This window comes from Urocitellus parryii, chromosome 2 (assembly GCF_045843805.1).
Source record: "Urocitellus parryii isolate mUroPar1 chromosome 2, mUroPar1.hap1, whole genome shotgun sequence".
Taxonomy (NCBI): Eukaryota; Metazoa; Chordata; class Mammalia; order Rodentia; family Sciuridae; genus Urocitellus; species Urocitellus parryii.
Window position 1 is genome coordinate 852,468 of NC_135532.1, and position 17,190 is coordinate 869,657.

General features: G+C 62.9%; 1 protein-coding gene across 1 annotated transcript; it reads right to left on the minus strand.

The window, feature by feature from the left end:
- Positions 1 to 1,527: 1,527 nt before the first annotated feature.
- Positions 1,528 to 14,678, minus strand: F7 (coagulation factor VII). Its single transcript, XM_077795120.1, has 8 exons — positions 14,579 to 14,678; positions 12,334 to 12,494; positions 9,987 to 10,011; positions 9,797 to 9,910; positions 4,360 to 4,500; positions 3,520 to 3,629; positions 2,985 to 3,108; positions 1,528 to 2,440 (listed from the first exon to the last, which is right to left on the minus strand). Exons 1-8 carry the CDS (start codon positions 14,640 to 14,642, stop codon positions 1,845 to 1,847), a joined length of 1,335 nt encoding a protein of 444 aa, XP_077651246.1. The 5' UTR covers positions 14,643 to 14,678; the 3' UTR covers positions 1,528 to 1,844.
- Positions 14,679 to 17,190: the final 2,512 nt, after the last annotated feature.

Genomic DNA, 17,190 nt, shown 5'->3' on the forward strand with positions numbered 1-17,190 from the left:
GGTGGGACGCTCGGGGCTGACCCGTACTCTGGGAGTGAGACCGAGCAGTGACACTGGCTCTGGAGCTCCCCTTCTGTCCCCCCTCTCCCAGGCCCACCCTCAGAAACCAGGGTACCAGCGAGCAGGGCCCACTGGGCGTCTGGTCTTCGGGCTCAGCCAGAGCCTCCATCAGGCCTCCAGGGCCCGCAGTGCCCGTGCATGGCAGCCTGTGAGGTTGGGAAACTGAGGATGGGCCAGGGCTCCACTCAGCATCCAGTGACCTCCCTGTCTCTCCCTTGCACAGGTTTGGGTGGGCTCCTGGCCAGGGTCCTGGCCTAGGGTCCCCTTCTTCCTAGGAGGAGGGGTCCTGCCAGTGTTCACTTTGGAGGGACCACAGCAGTTTCTGGGGCCGCACCAGGCTGAGACCCTGACCATTTGGTGGCAGAAGGGCTGAGCCTGGAAGACACAGGAGATGTCCGGCAGTGTGCCTTCAGTGCCTGTTCTTCCTGGACTGATTCTGTCCTCGGGACAGGCATGCAGGTGGGCTCCTGGTTCACAGAAGACAGTGACCATGCCGAGAGCAGAGGCTCAGTGGACCTCGGATCCAGGAGCTCTGGCTGGATGCTGCTCCCAAGGTCGGCTCATGGCTTGGGGGATGGTCAGGAGTTACCTGGCCTGGGCCAGCAGATCTTTCCTGCAGAGGTCCTGACACCAAATACATCTGGCTTGGTGGGTCAGGTCCCCTTTGGCTGGATGGCCTTTGTCCTAGCCTCTCCATGGACCATCAATGATGTGCATCTGAATACAGCTGTTCAGAAACCCAGCTGGCAGGGGTAGCCCAGGCCACGGCGGACTGGGCACCCCCGCCCACTCTGAACCCATGCCACAAGACCCTACCATTACTGGCGCTGTGCTCTACGGGAGGCGGAGAGGTAACCCCACGCAGGAGGGTGCCGGTCATGTCTGGGGTCAGCCACCCTCACCTGGGCTCAAGGGGGCCAGCTCTCCAGCCCCCTGTCTCCCTGTTGGTTGGTTCCTATTCTCCCTGTCAAGGCCCCCCGTGGCCTGAGGCTCACTGGCCCTGGGGTAGCCGGAGTGGAACTTGCTGGCTCCATCCCCCTGATCCAGGTGGTCAGGGCAGGACCTGAGAACCTGCATCTGTCAACTCTCTGGTGCTTTGTGGGCCGGCGCTCCCTGGCCTCTGAGAACACAGGCTGGCAGGGCCGGGCACCGGTGTGCGGGGCGGCAGCCTCACGTCAGAGCTCCCGTTCTTCCCGACCACCTCCATGGGGAGCGCTCCTTTCTGTGATGCCGAAATGTGGAAGAAGAGGCCGCCGGACACCAAGGGTCTCTGCGACCTGCCCAGACAGCCACGGGCTGCAGGAGTGGAGCCAGTGTGCCCCTGGGCAGGAAGCAGGTGCACCTGTGCCGCACACACGCCCACTTTATGCTAGAACACGCCCAGGGATGCTCAGCCGGCCGTCCACAGCCTGAGGTGCTTCGCGTTTAATGGAAGGAGGTGAGACACCGATACAGAAAGGCAGAAGGGAGCCACAGCCCTCAGAGCGGCCCCCGCCGTGTGTACACACATGTACACAGCTGTGCAGTCTCAGAGGCAGGGCACGCACAGACGGGGTGCTGGGGGGGGCCAGGCGGGGAGGCCAGGCCTTCCGCAGTCCTCCTTCAGGACTGCCCGGCACCCTGGGCTGGCCACCTGCCTCTCCTGACAATCCCTCGCTCTCTGGGCTTCTTCCTTTCTCTCCCTGGCACCAAGAGCGTGAGGAGGGTGGGACTCGATGCAGGGCAGCTCCACACAGGGCCAGTGGCAGCAGCGTCCCCAGGGCAGGGCTGGGCTTCCCGGGGAGCTAGGGGAAGGGGGCTCGCCGCAGGATGCCCAGCTGGGGCTTGGAGTCCATGAGCCTGTTGAGCCACTCCGTGTATTGGGAGACCCGGGTGTACACCCCGACATGGCCGGTGGCAGCGCAGCCCTCTCCCCAGCTGACCACGCCCGTCAGGTACCACGTGCCTCTGTAGCGTGTGGCATGGGGGCCCCCGCTGTCCCCCTTGCAGGCGTCCTTGCTGCCGTCCAGGTAGCCGGCACAGAACATGTTCTCTGTGACCACCGGGGAGTCCGGCCTCTGCTTGGATTGCTCCAGACAGTCCTGGGTCATCAGCCTGGGCACCTCGATGGCCATGAGCTCCAGGGCCGTGGCACCACGGTCCAGCAGCTGGCCCCAGCCGCTGACCCACGAGAAGCGGATGCTGGCCAGCGTGTTCTCCGAGAAGGCCCTCTCCGGCAGACAGAGGGGCACCACGTGGTCAGTGAGGGTCACAGGCTGGTGCAGGCGGATAAGTGCGATGTCATGGTCAGTCTTGCCCACGATGTACTTGTCGGGAATGATGACCTGCACCACCCACCGGGCCTGCTCGTCCCCGTCGTCCTCACTGAGGTCATGCTCGCCTGTGGGAAGCCACAGCTTTCCCACATCAGGCCTGGACACCTCGAGCTCTGGCTCACCTCACCCTCTGGTCAGGAGCCCGTGGGTGGGGCACCTGAGCCTCCCCTGGGCCTGGGGGCTTGGTACTCAGGGTCATCCACAGAGCCTCCCCAGAGACGGCGTGTGGAAAGGTGTGGACAGGTGAATCTGGAACCTAGGGTCAAGGGCACCTAAGGAGGAAGTGGGGGACCCCCCACAACTGGGCGGATGAGAAGGTCCCACTTTCTCAGAGAGCCTCCGAGCCGAGGCCTCCTTCCTCAGTGCCTCCTGCGCCTGCCTGGCCGAGGCTCACCGGGCAGAGGCCCTGCTCGTGTGGTCCCTGCGTCTTCCCAGTTCCACTTGGGAGCAGAGGGCGTGGACAGCATGGTGGCCAAGTGGTCCCGCCAGGGCTGCCCGTCGCGCAGGTGTCTGATCTGGGGTTTGGGGGAGTGGGGAGCTTGCAGCCTCAACAGCTGGGCGGGGGTCATTAGAGAAGTTCCCTCAGGACCGCAGCGGGGCAGTACCCACCCAGCACCACGGACAGGTTCCTCCAGCTCCGGATCTTGTCAAAGCAGTGGGCTGCGGACACCACCCAGCTAGGGTCCAGCAGGGTGCCCCCACAGAGCAGCGCCCTGTTCAGCAACAGCACGGCCTGGGCAGGAGGTCACATGGTGGCCATGGCCTCCCTGTCCACTGGCTTCCCCTGAGCCCAGAGGGTGCACTGGACTGAGTGGACCCCCACCTGAAACCTGGGGCCGCCACCATCCCTCCCCAGCAAAATGGTGTGGGCCTGACTCTGACAGAGTCCCCCAGGCACTGGCCAAGGACATCAGGGTGGGCTTCTGCTGTGCACCTGCAGACCTCAGTGACAGGTGACCCGAGCTGGGGAGCACCTTGCACAGTCCTCTGCAGTAGCCTCAGGGCTGCCTCCCTCCTCTCCCGCCCTGCGGCTGGCTGGGCCCCTTCGGTCATGGGCCAGGGAGCTCCCACCAAGAGCCTGCGTGCCCTGGGGTGGGGAAGCGGGGGCTGGAGACGGGGTCTGTGTGGGCCTAGGACGTCTTACCTGCCATGGACACTCCCCTTTGGGGCACACCCTGCCCCCCACAATTCGGCCTTGGGGGTTGCTGGCGTTCTTTTTTTCCAAAATGGGTATTTTCCCACATGGGTATTTGGCTACATAAAACAAAAGCCACAGAGGTGGCGGCTTAGGAGGGACGGAGGTGCTCGCGGCTAGGGCTGAGAGCACTTGGACCCTGGGGACAGAAGCCCTCCACGGAGGCTCCTGCTGGGGCCTCTCTTCAGGCCCAGGGGCTGCTGCTGGACTGTGGAAGCGGCCTGCCGTGGAGAGGCAGAGGCCCTGCTTCCTGGAACTGGGTCCTGTCTGCCTTTCGCAGGGGGAGAGCCTCACCCAGGTGAAGGGGTTCTGTCCTGGGACCCCGCCTGTCTGTCTCTGCCTGTATAAGAAGGTCCTGCCCCGTCCAGGCCTGCCAGCCTCGGCATGGCAGTCCATCAGCCTGAGCTCCATTGGGAGGAAATTCCCGTTTCCCTATCAGCACATGCCTTTGGGAAGTTTTGTGGTCCAGAATTGTGCAGCAGTGGGTACAGACACTGTCACTCGCGTCCAGGAACCCCGTGGAGGCCCCACAAGGGGGTGTTAGAGGTGGGACCAGGCTTTGTTAGGCTCCCTGGCCTGTCTGCCACGGTCAGGGGCCCAGGACCATGTGGTGAGCTGCCCGGGTCCTGTGCTGGGCTCCATGGCACTGGCCTGCCCTCGGGTGGGGCAGCCTCTCTGGCCTGGGCCCTTAGTGGGAGCCCAGTGTACATCAGGCCATGTCACCTCTTGGTGGGCCAGGGTTGGTGCCTGGCTCCCTGGAATGGGCAGCCACAGCCCCTGGCCTGGTACCTGTGGGCATGCAGGACACTCCGTCCGGTTGCAGCGCGTAGCCCTCGTGGCACCGGCAGGAGCGCTTGTCCCCCTCGCGGTCGCTGCAGTACTGCTCACAGCCGCCGTTCTCGTTCACACAGATGAGTTGGGCGTTCTTGTCTGGGACAGAGGGGACAACCTGAGAGGGGCCTTGGCAAGGTCAGCGAGAGACAGCTCCAGTGGCCGCTGTTCTCGTGCGCGTGGAGGGTGGTGTGCAGTGTGGGCCCAGAGCCTGTGGGTGCTCAGGAAGGACAAGGCCTGGGGCAGCCTTGCCCGAGGAGAGGCAGGCGGCTTCAGGGGGTGCCAGGGGGTGTGGGTGGGTCCAGGGCTATCGGCTCTCCAAGCCGCTGGTGGGAGGCTAAGGAGGCCGGGGAGAGCTGGACCTTTCTGGGGACAGTGAGAGTGTCCACAGAAGGGAGACCTTCCCAGTGAGAGGGTCAGAGCAGCCCTTGAGCCCGGGTGAGCCAGCTGGATGGACCCTGGCCCCAACAGAGGAGGGGACCGTCCCTCAGTTTTCCTTGCTGTGGGCATTTTCCATGTGTGTGCCGAGGCTCTGGACGGGAGGCCTGTCCAAGAGACTCAGCCAGGGCTCCCCGGGAAGTGAGGTCCAATGACAATGTGAATGATAGGTGGAGGCCTTGGGCCTCCAGGGGCTCCCCAGCGATCAGCCACACCCATGTGACGGAGCCCCAGGACGCTTCCTGGATGCCAGCTCCGGGGTGCTTCCCTGGTTGGTGACACCACTGGACAGGGTGACTGGAAGCCGGCACCCAGCCGTGGTCTGACTCTGTGTCCTGCACTGTGATAACCAACCCAGTGCGGGAGGATGGCAGAGCCCTGTGTGACCTGGGGGGTGGCAGAGCCCTGTGTGACCTGGGGGGTGGCAGAGCTCAATGTGACCTGGGGGGGGGGCTGAGCCTGGTGTGACCTGGGAGGCTGCTGAGCTCAGTGTGACCTGGGGGACTGCTGAGCCTGGTGTGACCTGGGGGGCTGCTGAGCTCAGTGTGACCTGGGGGGCTGCTGAGCTCAGTGTGACCTGGGGGGCTGCTGAGCTCAGTGTGACCTGGGGGGCTGCTGAGCTCAGTGTGACCTGGGGGGCTGCTGAGCTCAGTGTGACCTGGGGGGCTGCTGAGCTCAGTGTGACCTGGGGGGCTGCTGAGCTCAGTGTGACCTGGGGGGCTGCTGAGCTCAGTGTGACCTGGGGGGCTGCTGAGCTCAGTGTGACCTGGGGGGCTGCTGAGCCTGGTGTGACCTGGGGGGCTGCTGAGCCTGGTGTGACCTGGGGGGCTGCTGAGCTCAGTGTGACCTGGGGGGCTGCTGAGCTCAGTGTGACCTGGGGGGCTGCTGAGCTCAGTGTGACCTGGGGGACTGCTGAGCTCTGTGTGACCTGGGGGGCTGCTGAGCTCAGTGTGACCTGGGGGACTGCTGAGCTCAGTGTGACCTGAGGGACTGCTGAGCTCAGTGTGACCTGGGGGGCTGCTGAGCTCAGTGTGACATGGGGGGCTGCTGAGCTCAGTGTGACCTGGGGGGCTGCTGAGCTCAGTGTCACCTGGGGGGCTGCTGAGCTCAGTGTGACCTGGGGGGCTGCTGAGCTCAGTGTGACCTGGGGGGCTGCTGAGCTCAGTGTGACCTGGGGGGCTGCTGAGCTCAGTGTGACCTGGGGGGCTGCTGAGCTCAGTGTGACCTGGGGGGCTGCTGAGCCTGGTGTGACCTGGGGGGCTGCTGAGCCTGGTGTGACCTGGGGGGCTGCTGAGCTCAGTGTGACCTGGGGGGCTGCTGAGCCTGGTGTGACCTGGGGGGCTGCTGAGCCTGGTGTGACCTGGGGGGCTGCTGAGCCTGGTGTGACCTGGGGGGCTGCTGAGCTCAATGTGACCTGGGGGGCTGCTGAGCTCAGTGTGACCTGGGGGGCTGCTGAGCTCAGTGTGACCTGGGGGGGGGGGCGGAGCTCAGTGTGACCTGGGGGGACTGCTGAGCTCAGTGTGACCTGGGGGGGCTGCTGAGCTCAGTGTGACCTGGGGGGCTGCTGAGCTCAGTGTGACCTGGGGGGCTGCTGAGCTCAGTGTGACCTGGGGGGCTGCTGAGCTCAGTGTGACCTGGGGGGCTGCTGAGCCTGGTGTGACCTGGGGGGCTGCTGAGCCTGGTGTGACCTGGGGGGCTGCTGAGCTCAGTGTGACCTGGGGGGCTGCTGAGCCTGGTGTGACCTGGGGGGCTGCTGAGCTCAGTGTGACCTGGGGGGCTGCTGAGCTCAGTGTGACCTAGGGGGCTGCAGAGCTCAGTGTGACCTGGGGGGCTGCTGAGCTCAGTGTGACCTGGGGGGCTGCTGAGCCTGGTGTGACCTGGGGGGCTGCTGAGCCTGGTGTGACCTGGGGGGCTGCTGAGCTCAGTGTGACCTGGGGGGCTGCTGAGCTCAGTGTGACCTGGGGGGCTGCTGAGCTCAGTGTGACCTGGGGGGCTGCTGAGCTCTGTGTGACCTGGGGGGCTGCTGAGCTCAGTGTGACCTGGGGGGCTGCTGAGCTCAGTGTGACCTGGGGGGCTGCTGAGCTCAGTGTGACCTGGGGGGCTGCTGAGCTCAGTGTGACCTGGGGGGCTGCTGAGCTCAGTGTGACCTGGGGGGCTGCTGAGCCTGGTGTGACCTGGGGGGCTGCTGAGCCTGGTGTGACCTGGGGGGCTGCTGAGCTCAGTGTGACCTGGGGGGCTGCTGAGCTCAGTGTGACCTGGGGGGCTGCTGAGCTCAGTGTGACCTCGGGGGGGGGGGCTGAGCTCAGTGTGACCTGGGGGGACTGCTGAGCCTGGTGTGACCTGGGGGGCTGCTGGGCTCAGTGTGACCTGGGGGGCTGCTGAGCTCAGAGTGACCTGGGGGGCTGCTGAGCTCAGTGTGACCTGGGGGGCTGCTGAGCCCAGTGTGACCTGGGTGGGCTGCTGAGCTCAGTGTGACCTGGGGGGGCTGCTGAGCTCAGTGTGACCTGGGGGGCTGCTGAGCTCAGTGTGACCTGGGGGGCTGCTGAGCTCAGTGTGACCTGGGGGGCTGCTGAGCTCAGTGTGACCTGGGGGGCTGCAGAGCTCAGTGTGACCTGGGGGGGCTGCTGAGCTCAGTGTGACCTGGGGGGGCTGCTGAGCTCAGTGTGACCTGGGGGCTGCTGAGCCCAGTGTGACCTGGGGGGGCTGCTGAGCTCAGTGTGACCTGGGGGGGCTGCTGAGCTCAGTGTGACCTGGGGGGCTGCTGAGCTCAGTGTGTCCTGGGGGGGCTGCTGAGCTCAGTGTGACCTGGGGGGCTGCTGAGCTCAGTGTGACCTGGGGGCTGCTGAGCTCAGTGTGACCTGGGGGGCTGCTGAGCCCAGTGTGACCTGGGAGGCTGCTGAGCTCAGTGTGACCTGGGGGGCTGCCGAGCTCTGTGTGACCTGGGGGGCTGCTGAGCTCTGTGTGACCTGGGGGGCTGCCGAGCCTGGTGTGACCTGGGGGGCTGCTGAGCCTGGTGTGACCTGGGGGCTGCTGAGCTCAGTGTGACCTGGGGGGCTGCTGAGCTCAGTGTGACCTGGGGGGCTGCTGAGCTCAGTGTGACCTGGGGGGGCTGCTGAGCTCAGTGTGACCTGGGGGGGGCTGCTGAGCTCGGTGTGACCTGGGGGGCTGCTGAGCCTGGTGTGACCTGGGTGGGCTGCTGAGCTCAGTGTGACCTGGGGGGCTGCTGAGCTCAGTGTGACATGGGGGGCTGCTGAGCTCAGTGTGACCTGGGGGGCTGCTGAGCTCAGTGTGACCTGGGGGCTGCTGAGCTCAGTGTGACCTGGGGGGCTGCTGAGCTCAGTGTGACCTGGGGGGCTGCTGAGCTCAGTGTGACCTGGGGGGCTGCTGAGCTCAGTGTGACCTGGGGGCTGCTGAGCTCAGTGTGACCTGGGGGGCTGCTGAGCTCAGTGTGACCTGGGGGGCTGCAGAGCTCAGTGTGACCTGGGGGGCTGCTGAGCCTGGTGTGACCTGGGGGGCTGCTGAGCTCAGTGTGACCTGGGGGGCTGCAGAGCTCAGTGTGACCTGGGGGGCTGCTGAGCTCAGTGTGACCTGGGGGGCTGCTGAGCTCAGTGTGACCTGGGGGACTGCTGAGCTCTGTGTGACCTGGGGGGCTGCTGAGCTCAGTGTGACCTGGGGGACTGCTGAGCTCAGTGTGACCTGAGGGACTGCTGAGCTCAGTGTGACCTGGGGGCTGCTGAGCTCAGTGTGACATGGGGGGCTGCTGAGCTCAGTGTGACCTGGGGGCTGCTGAGCTCAGTGTGACCTGGGGGGCTGCCGAGCCTGGTGTGACCTGGGGGGCTGCTGAGCTCAGTGTGACCTGGGGGGCTGCTGAGCTCTGTGTGACCTGGGGGGCTGCCGAGCCTGGTGTGACCTGGGGGGCTGCTGAGCCTGGTGTGACCTGGGGGGCTGCTGAGCTCAGTGTGACCTGGGTGGGGCTGCTGAGCTCAGTGTGACCTGGGGGGCTGCTGAGCTCAGTGTGACCTGGGGGGGCTGCTGAGCTCAGTGTGACCTGGGCGGGGCTGCTGAGCTCAGTTTGACCTGGGGGGCTGCTGAGCTCAGTGTGACCTGGGGGGGGGCTGAGCTCAGTGTGACCTGGGGGGCTGCTGAGCTCAGTGTGACCTGGGGACTGCTGAGCTCAGTTGACCTGGGGGGCTGCTGAGCTCAGTGTGACCTGGGGGGCTGCTGAGCTCAGTTTGACCTGGGGGGCTGCTGAGCTCAGTGTGACCTGGGGGGCTGCTGAGCTCAGTGTGACCTGGGGGGGCTGAGCTCAGTGTGACCTGGGGGGGCTGCTGAGCTCAGTGTGACCTGGGGGACTGCTGAGCTCAGTGTGACCTGGGGGGCTGCTGAGCTCAGTGTGACCTGGGGGGCTGCTGAGCTCAGTGTGACCTGGGGGGCTGCTGAGCCTGGTGTGACCTGGGGGTCTGCTGAGCCTGGTGTGACCTGGGGGGGGCTGCTTAGCTCAGTGTGACCTGGGGGACTGCTGAGCTCAGTGTGACCTGGGGGAATGCTGAGCCTGGTGTGATCTGGGGGGTGCTGAGTCTAGTGTGATTTTGGGGACTTCTGAGTTCTTGGTGACCTGGGGGGCTACCGAGCCTGGTGTGATCTGGGGGAACTACAAACCTGGGAATGATTTCATATTTATCAGCTGAAAACATACCTCCTTCCTTTGTAATAGCAATGGGAAGGTGACTGTCACCAGCTGACTCACCTCTGGGGATGGAGGCCTATCAGAATTTCCCAGGGCTGGCTCCAAAGGGGACAGGGAATCCTGAGACACAGGCTCCTAGACCTTCAGTGTCTCCTAGAACTTCCCTCAGGGGCTGAGACCAGGTGGACCCCAGCCCTGCACAGACTCTGCGCCGGCCCCTCCCCTCAGCCCAGGGCCCGGTCTGGGACTCTGGCAGGAGGCCGGCCTCACTTGTCTCACAGTTGCGTCCCTCAAAGTCGGGGAGGCAGAAGCAGACGTAGGACTGGAGCTGGTCCTCGCAGGAGCCCCCGTTCTGGCATGGATTCGAGGCACACTGGTCCCCATCTGTGGGTGAGCTGGCATTAGTGTGCTGAAGAGCAGGGCAGCAGGGTGGGCTGGAGAGGGTGCGTGGCCTGCTCACCGTTGTAGGAAGTCCAGAACTGCCTCTGGGGAACAGGAGGAGCCCGTGAGACACCCAGGGGAGACACCCAGGGGAGACACCCAGGGGAGACACCCAGGGGAGACACCCAGAGGAGACACCAGGGGAGACACCCAGGGGAGACACCCAGGGGAGACACCCAGAGGGAGACACCCAGGGGAGACACCCAGGGGAGACACCCAGGGGAGACACCCAGAGGGAGACACCCAGAGGGAGACACCCAGAGGAGACACCCAGAGAGACACCCAGGGGAGACACCCAGGGGAGACACCCAGAGGAGACACCCAGGGGAGACACCCAGGGGAGACACCCAGGGGAGACACCCAGAGGGAGACACCCAGGGGAGACACCCAGAGGAGACACCCAGGGGAGACACCCAGGGGGAGACACCCAGAGGGAGACACCCAGGGGAGACACCCAGGGGAGACACCCAGAGGAGACACCCAGGGGGACACCCAGGGGAGACACCCAGAGGGGACACCCAGGGGAGACACCCAGAGGGGACACCCAGGGGAGACACCCAGGGGAGACACCCAGGGGAGACACCCAGGGGAGACACCCAGAGGGAGACACCCAGGGGAGACACCCAGGGGAGACACCCAGGGGAGACACCCAGAGGGAGACACCCAGGGGAGACACCCAGGGGAGACACCCAGGGGAGACACCCAGGGGAGACACCCAGAGGGAGACACCCAGGGAGACACCCAGGGGAGACACCCAGGGGAGACACCCAGGGGAGACACCCAGAGGGAGACACCCAGGGGAGACACCCAGAGGGAGACACCCAGAGGAGACACCCAGGGGAGGACACCCAGAGGGAGACACCCAGAGGAGACACCCAGGGGAGACACCCAGAGGGAGACACCCAGAGGAGACACCCAAGGGAGACACCCAGGAGAGACACCCAGAGGGAGACACCCAGGGGAGACACCCAGAGGGAGACACCCAGGGAGACACCCAGAGGGAGACACCCAGGGGAGACACCCAGAGGGAGACACCCAGGGGAGACACCCAGAGCGCCACCATGGCACCCTCGGGGGAGCGCGGGCCGGGGCGGACCTGGACCTCTGTGGGGCACTTGGGAAGAGGTCACCCTCTGTGGAGGAGGTGGCCTCCTCTGGAGGGGACTTTCTCTATTCCCTGACATGGAGCTCTGGCGGAGGCCACGTGTTCCTCTCTGCCCAGCCAGAACACTTGAGTCCAGTCCCAACTTGGCCTCCCCATCTGTGACCTGGAGCCAGACACATGTTTGGGGGCCTCCGTCTGCAGACAGGTGACTGTGCACCCTGGGAGTGACATGGGCAGAGGGGCAGAGTGGGCGGAGGACTTCCAGGCAAGGCCGAGCGCCTGGTGAGTGAAAAGCAGCTCCTGGAGAGCTTTTGTCCAGCTGAAGCTAAGGTCAGAGGGTGCTGTGAGGGGCCAGTGGAGGCCTGAGGCACTCCACAGGAGGCATAGACCTCTTCGCCTAGAGGGCAGCTGGCCTCAGCTAGGACAGGAGATTTCCAGGGGAGTGTGAGGTGTGGAGGGCCGGGGGCGTGGGAGGGCCGTGGGTGTCGGGGGGCGTGGTGTGAGCGGGCCTCCTGCGAGGGTGAGGCTTCGGTGGGTGTGCAGTGCCCGGGGAGTGTGTTGGCCCGAGTCAGCTGGTTGGAAAGCCTCCTGTAGAGTAAGCTGAGGGCCTGGGGTCTCGGGGGCCCTGGGGTTCCTTGGGGACCCAGGATGCCTCTGGCTCCCATTTTCCTGAGACTCGCTATAGCGATAAGCTGGAATCACCCGAGTCCTAGTCTGCCCCTCATGTCTCCACTTCCACTCTTGGAGAAAATATCCAAGGGGGAGGGTTTGAATGGAGGGCAGGTGGCCAGCCTGCCTGTCCACGCATCTCCAGGCCTGACACCAGGAGTGAAGACAGCCCTCAGCGGTCAGGACACCTCCAGGTTCTTCACACCTGTTCCCGGGGAGGTCCTGGGGCAGGGGGCACCAGGCCAGCTTCTCACTGCGTCTGTCAGTGGTGCTGAGATGCATGGGCAGCCCTGGGTCCCGGCCCACTTCCTTGGGCAGCCCAGGGACTCAGGGAATGTGCCTTTCAGGTGTGTCTGCGTGGTGGGCGGAGAGCAGGGACAGGGTGTGCTGGAGGGCTCCTGGGCCCGGGAGGGTGGGGAGCCTTGCAGAGGAGCTGAAGCTGTCTTGGAGGGCAGAGGCCCCCATGGCCAGGTGCCCTGTGCGGTCACCTGGCTGGAGCCCCCATACGCGAGACTGAGATGTGGCTGTGGCCCCAGAGCCCAGCTCCCTCCCTCTGCGGCCTCTGAGGCCTCCTGGGCTGGCCCACACTCACCGTCCTCTCCGGGCTCCTGAAGATCTCGCGGGCCTCCTCGAAGGAGCACTGCTCCTCCTTGCACTCCCTCTCCAGGGAGCCTGGCCGCAGCTCCTCCAGGAAGGAGTTGGCACGCCGCTGCCTGCGGAGGACACTATGCGCTTCCTCCTGGGTCACGAAGACTGAGAGGGAGCCGTGAGCATGGCCGCCCCCAACCCTGCAGCTCGTCAGCAACAGGACCGCCACACTGAAGGGAGCCGCGGTCCTGCTGTCCTGAGGCTTCCCTACAGAGAGCCACGCACCCAGGCCAGGGGATCCGAGGTGGGTGGGCTTCTCCTGAGGGCTGGGAACCGCCACACGGCACTGGGTTCATGGAAGCCACTCTCACACACCCTCCCTGTTGAACCTGAATGCCCCAGTTAGGACTTTATCTTCAGGAAACGCTCAGTCTGGTAGGAAGCCTGAGCTGCGGAGACTGTGCGTACCAAGTCTGAAGGCCACACCAGGGCACCCAGTGCTGCGGTCACACTGTGCTTAGGAAGACGTGACCCTGAGGGGAAAGATGGTAACATAGCCCGTCCTGCCCAAGTGTGACGGGCACGCACGAGTCCTGCTGGGCTTCTCACAGGTGACAGACGGTCCACGTTCCTGTGGCTGGGCTGGGGAAGTGTGGGGAAGGTGTGGGCCCTTCCAGCACAGGGTGCCATTTGCAGCAGAGACAGGCTGGGTGTAGGCCCTAGGCACCTCCCAAGCCACACAGCCCTGGGCATCCTGACCCCCTGTGCCAGCTCCCGAGGCTGGGTGCCTGCCTCACACTGGGCCTTCCTGGCCTCTGTGCTGCACCTCAGCTGCAGACCTTTGCCCTCCCTGGGCCTCCCACGCCCCTTCCTGATTCTCCCAGAGGCCCCAGCAGCTTCTAGGAGGTGGGTGGGAGGCTGGGGTGGCCTGGGCCCAGGCCTCAGGACAGGCTGTAAAGGGAGGAAGGAGGGGTGTCGAGGCAGAGTCACCCTCACCGGGGTGCGGGTGGTCCCAGCAGTGAGGCCTGGCTGAGTTTGAGGCTTCCTGGGACACCAGTAGGTTCGGGCAGAGTGGGGGAAGAGCGAGGCCAGGGAACAGGGCAGCTGGGGAAGAAGCGAGGAGCAGCAGACACAAGGTGCCCCAGCTTGCCACGCATCCCCAGGCTTTCTCCTGAGGCTCAGCGCCCGCCCGTGTGAACTGTGGTGGCAGGCCACCCTGCTCCAGCGTCCCACGGACTGTCGGAGGCATCCTACCCGGGACCCAGGAGCTCTGCTCTGAGCAATCCCTCTCCGCTTGTCCAGCTTCACAGGCAGGACCCCCGGGCACCCAGGAGAGCACCCTGCTCCTAAAAGTTTCTTGAAAAATGACCAGCCAAGTCTGCCCTGTCAGCAAGGGTCATAACGGTCATTCCTCAGCTAAATGTGGCGCACACCTGCCATCCCAGCGACTTGAGAGGCCAGGCAGGAGGATCACAAGTTCAAGGTCAGCCTGGATGATTTAGTGAGGCCAGTATCAAAATAAAACATTTTAAAAAGGGCTGGTGATGTTGGACAGTTGTAGAGGGCCCCTGGGTTTGACCCCTGATCTCACAGAGAGGGAGGGAGAGAAGGAGGAAGAGAGGGAGGCAGAGGGAGAGGGAGAGAGGGAGAGGGAGGGAGGGAGAGAAGGAGAGGGAGGGAGGGAAAGAAGGAGAGGGAGGGAGGGAGAGAAGGAGGAAGAGAGGGAGGCAGAGGGAGAGGGAGAGAGGGAGAGGGAGAGGGAGGGAGGGAGAGAAGGAGAGGGAGGGAGGGAGAGAAGGAGGAAGAGAGGGAGGCAGAGGGAGAGGGAGAGAGGGAGAGGGAGGGAGGGAGAGAAGGAGAGGGAGGGAGAGAAGGAGAGGGAGGGAGAGAAGGAGAGGGAGGGAGAGAAGGAGAGGGAGGGAGAGAAGGAGAGGGAGGGAGAGAAGGAGAGGGAGGGAGGCAGAAGGAGAGGGAGGGAGAGAAGGAGAAGGAGGGAGAGAAGGAAAGGGAGGGAGGCAGAAGGAGAGGGAGGGAGAGAAGAAGAGGGAGGGAGGGAGGGAGGCAGACTGAGTGGCTGCTCCTCCGTGCACCATGGGCACTTGGACACTAGCTTCTTGGCAGTGTTACCAGTGGCCGGCAGACGCCTGTCCAGAGCAGAGGCAAGGCTTGGGTGGCCAGGGCCCAGCCCTCAGGACCTGCTGTAAAGGCCTGCACCTCTCTCCTGGGAAAGCCCTTCCAAGAGGACATACCTGCAGCCAGGGATCCCTGAAGTCCGAGCAGAAAGCAGAGGAGGGTGAGCCCGGGGGAAGCCATGGTGAGCTCAGCGGCTCCCTGCTGTGGACGTCCAGAGGGGACAGGGGGCAAAGGGCAGGAGCTGGGCGGAGGAGGGGAGGGCAAGGGCGTCTGAACCCCAGGCCAGGAGCGGAAGCCCTGGTGCCCAGCAGGGGGAGAGGACAGGGTGCTGGGGAAAGCCCTGGTTCCTGGCAGAAGTGTGAGTTAAGGCCTGCGTCTGGCAGGGGCACCCCAGGTGCACTGCAGAATTCCAAGGCTCTCAGACCCGGGACAGTAAGTGGGGACATTTCCACCGCAGAGAAAACTAGGCCATGTTGCAGTGCTGAAAGGAGCAGGCTTTGGGTGAGGACGGATGACTTGGAGAGGGGCCGGGGAGGCCCAGGCCTCTCAGGAGGGCGAGAAGTTGCTGTGCCCGGCACCAAGCCTGTCTCTGCTGCAGGTGGCACCCTGGCTGGGACGGCCACCCCCCCACACTTCCCCAGCCCAGCCACCAGCCAGGTTTCTGAGGATGAGGGACTTCCTGTGCTAAAGCTGGGCTGTTCCAGCAGCTCCAAGATCTAAGGTCACCCATGCCTCCTGGTGTCCAGTGGGCCTGGGCTGAACCCTCTGAGGGCAAATGTCCTTTCAGAGATGGGTTCCTGCTGATGCTCCTTCAGAGCTGGACTTCCCTTGGGTTGGCCCTGACTTGACCATGTCCTCCTGCACCTGTGGTCATCTCAGCCCTCAGAGCAGCTGCTCATTTTGGGATAAAACGCACAAACTGTCCAGCTCAAACTCAACCCCTCCTTTCCCTGGCAGATTTGTGGGGCTGGGCATAGGATCAGATCCTTCATGAACTTGAAAAACGGGCAGATTATCAGGCTCTGATTGCCTTGAGATAGGAGCGATTTATTCAAAAAGACCCAAAAGCTACACTTTAAAAGATGGACAAAAAGGCACCTAGGCACAAAGGAGTGGGGGGTCCACGGGAGGAGTGGAATAGCAGCCCTGGGCCGTCCCCTGTGTGCTGAGACCAGTCACAGGGTCCCGTGCCGGGGGTCCAATGTGAAAGGGAGACCAAGCAGAGGAGACCCTGAGGGTCCAGGTGGAAACCTCCACTCTTGGGTCCTCAGGAGCCAGTGCTGGGAGGCTGCCTGTTGTAGCCTGCTCAGGATTGCGCTCTCCGCGCCTGCGGTGGCTGAGCTGGCTCCCTACTCCACCTAGAGGGCAGGCTCCTGGCCCATGCTCAGAGTCCTCGGGGCTCCACTGGGATCTGTCTTCTGCCCCGTGCCTTATGGCTAGTTTTCTCATTCTACAAAGACTGCGCTGCTGGAGTTCTGATAGAAGTACCTTACGTTTGCAGGCTAATTTGGAGGAGAATTGACATTTTGGTGAGGCCGGATGCCCCCTCCATAAGCACCTCTCCACTTCCCTAGGGGTTCTCTCTTGGCCTATGGCATGTAGTGTTTTATCCACAAGTTTCATCACTTGGTTGCTGTTGACATAGCGACTGTTTTTGGTTTGTTACTGCTAGGGATGTCTCTGGGGGTCAATCTTGGAGACTCGGCAGTTCTAACAGCTTCTCGGTTCTCCCGGGCTTTCTAGTTCCTCTCCACCCCGACGCCTCACTTCCTTTTCCTGTTGCAATCCCGTGTTCCCCTGAAGGACTAGGAGCGGAGTGGTGGAGGGCTTCCCTGTGTTTTGCCCTCAGTGGGGATGATTCTGAAGGATTTTGGGACATAAAGTTTGGAGGTGAAGATTCTGTTAGATACACTTTATTGGGATAGGGAAATTCCCTTCTATCCCTTGTGTAGCCTAACATTGCAGATGACTGCTCAGTAAAAACCGTGCCCTGCACCGCTGCACCTGGCCAGGTTCTCCTTCAGTGTGTTCAAGCCAACTTTTTGAGAGCACCATGTTTCTGCCATCGCATATCTGTGCCTTGTGGACACCCCTGCTTGGGTAAGTGTCATCTGTGCCTGTGCAGGGTGGCGCTGGGGTTGGAGCCCGGGCCTCCAGTGGGGAGCAGGGCAGGCACACCTACTACCAAGCCACACCCCAGCTCCTGGGACTTTTATTTGTAACATACTGCTGGGATTCTGGAATTTTTGTATTCATCTTCATAATTTCACGTTTTTCGTACATAATATCTGTCTTTGTGTACCAAGGAAAAACTTGCTTCAGGAATATTTATATTTTTTGTTCGAACCAGTTTGTATAAATACCTTTACATGCCTAGAAAACCACCTGGTCTGGTACGATCTGGAGTTTTTTTCAACTCCAACTTAATTTCTTTGTTATTCATTCATCAACCCAAGCATTTTATTTCTTCTGGACTAATTTTTAACAATTTAGCTTTTTAAAAAGAAGTCTCCTATTTTTTCTGTTTCCCAGACGTATTAGTAGGAATTTGTTCTTATGGTTCTCTCAATTAAAAGCTGTTATTCCTTGTGGACCAATGGGTCCCTCTTGTGAGGTTTCTTGGGGACAATTTGGTCTGTCTGGGTTTTGTTGTTTTTCTCCTTTCCTTTTCACACTTCTGATGAGTTTGCTGGACCTACTTTTCAGCTTCCTCAAATGGGTAACTCGT

Bases quoted from the DNA above. Each gene is read 5' to 3' on its own strand.
- F7 (XM_077795120.1), bottom strand. From the start codon at position 14,642: ATGGCTTCCCCCGGGCTCACCCTCCTCTGCTTTCTGCTCGGACTTCAG. The intron at 12,495-14,578 runs GTATGTCCTCTT...GCTCCCTCTCAG, and splicing joins TCAGGGATCCCTGGCTGCAG to TCTTCGTGACCCAGGAGGAA. The intron at 2,441-2,984 runs GTGGGTACTGCC...GGCTTCCCACAG, and splicing joins GAACCTGTCCGTGGTGCTGG to GCGAGCATGACCTCAGTGAG.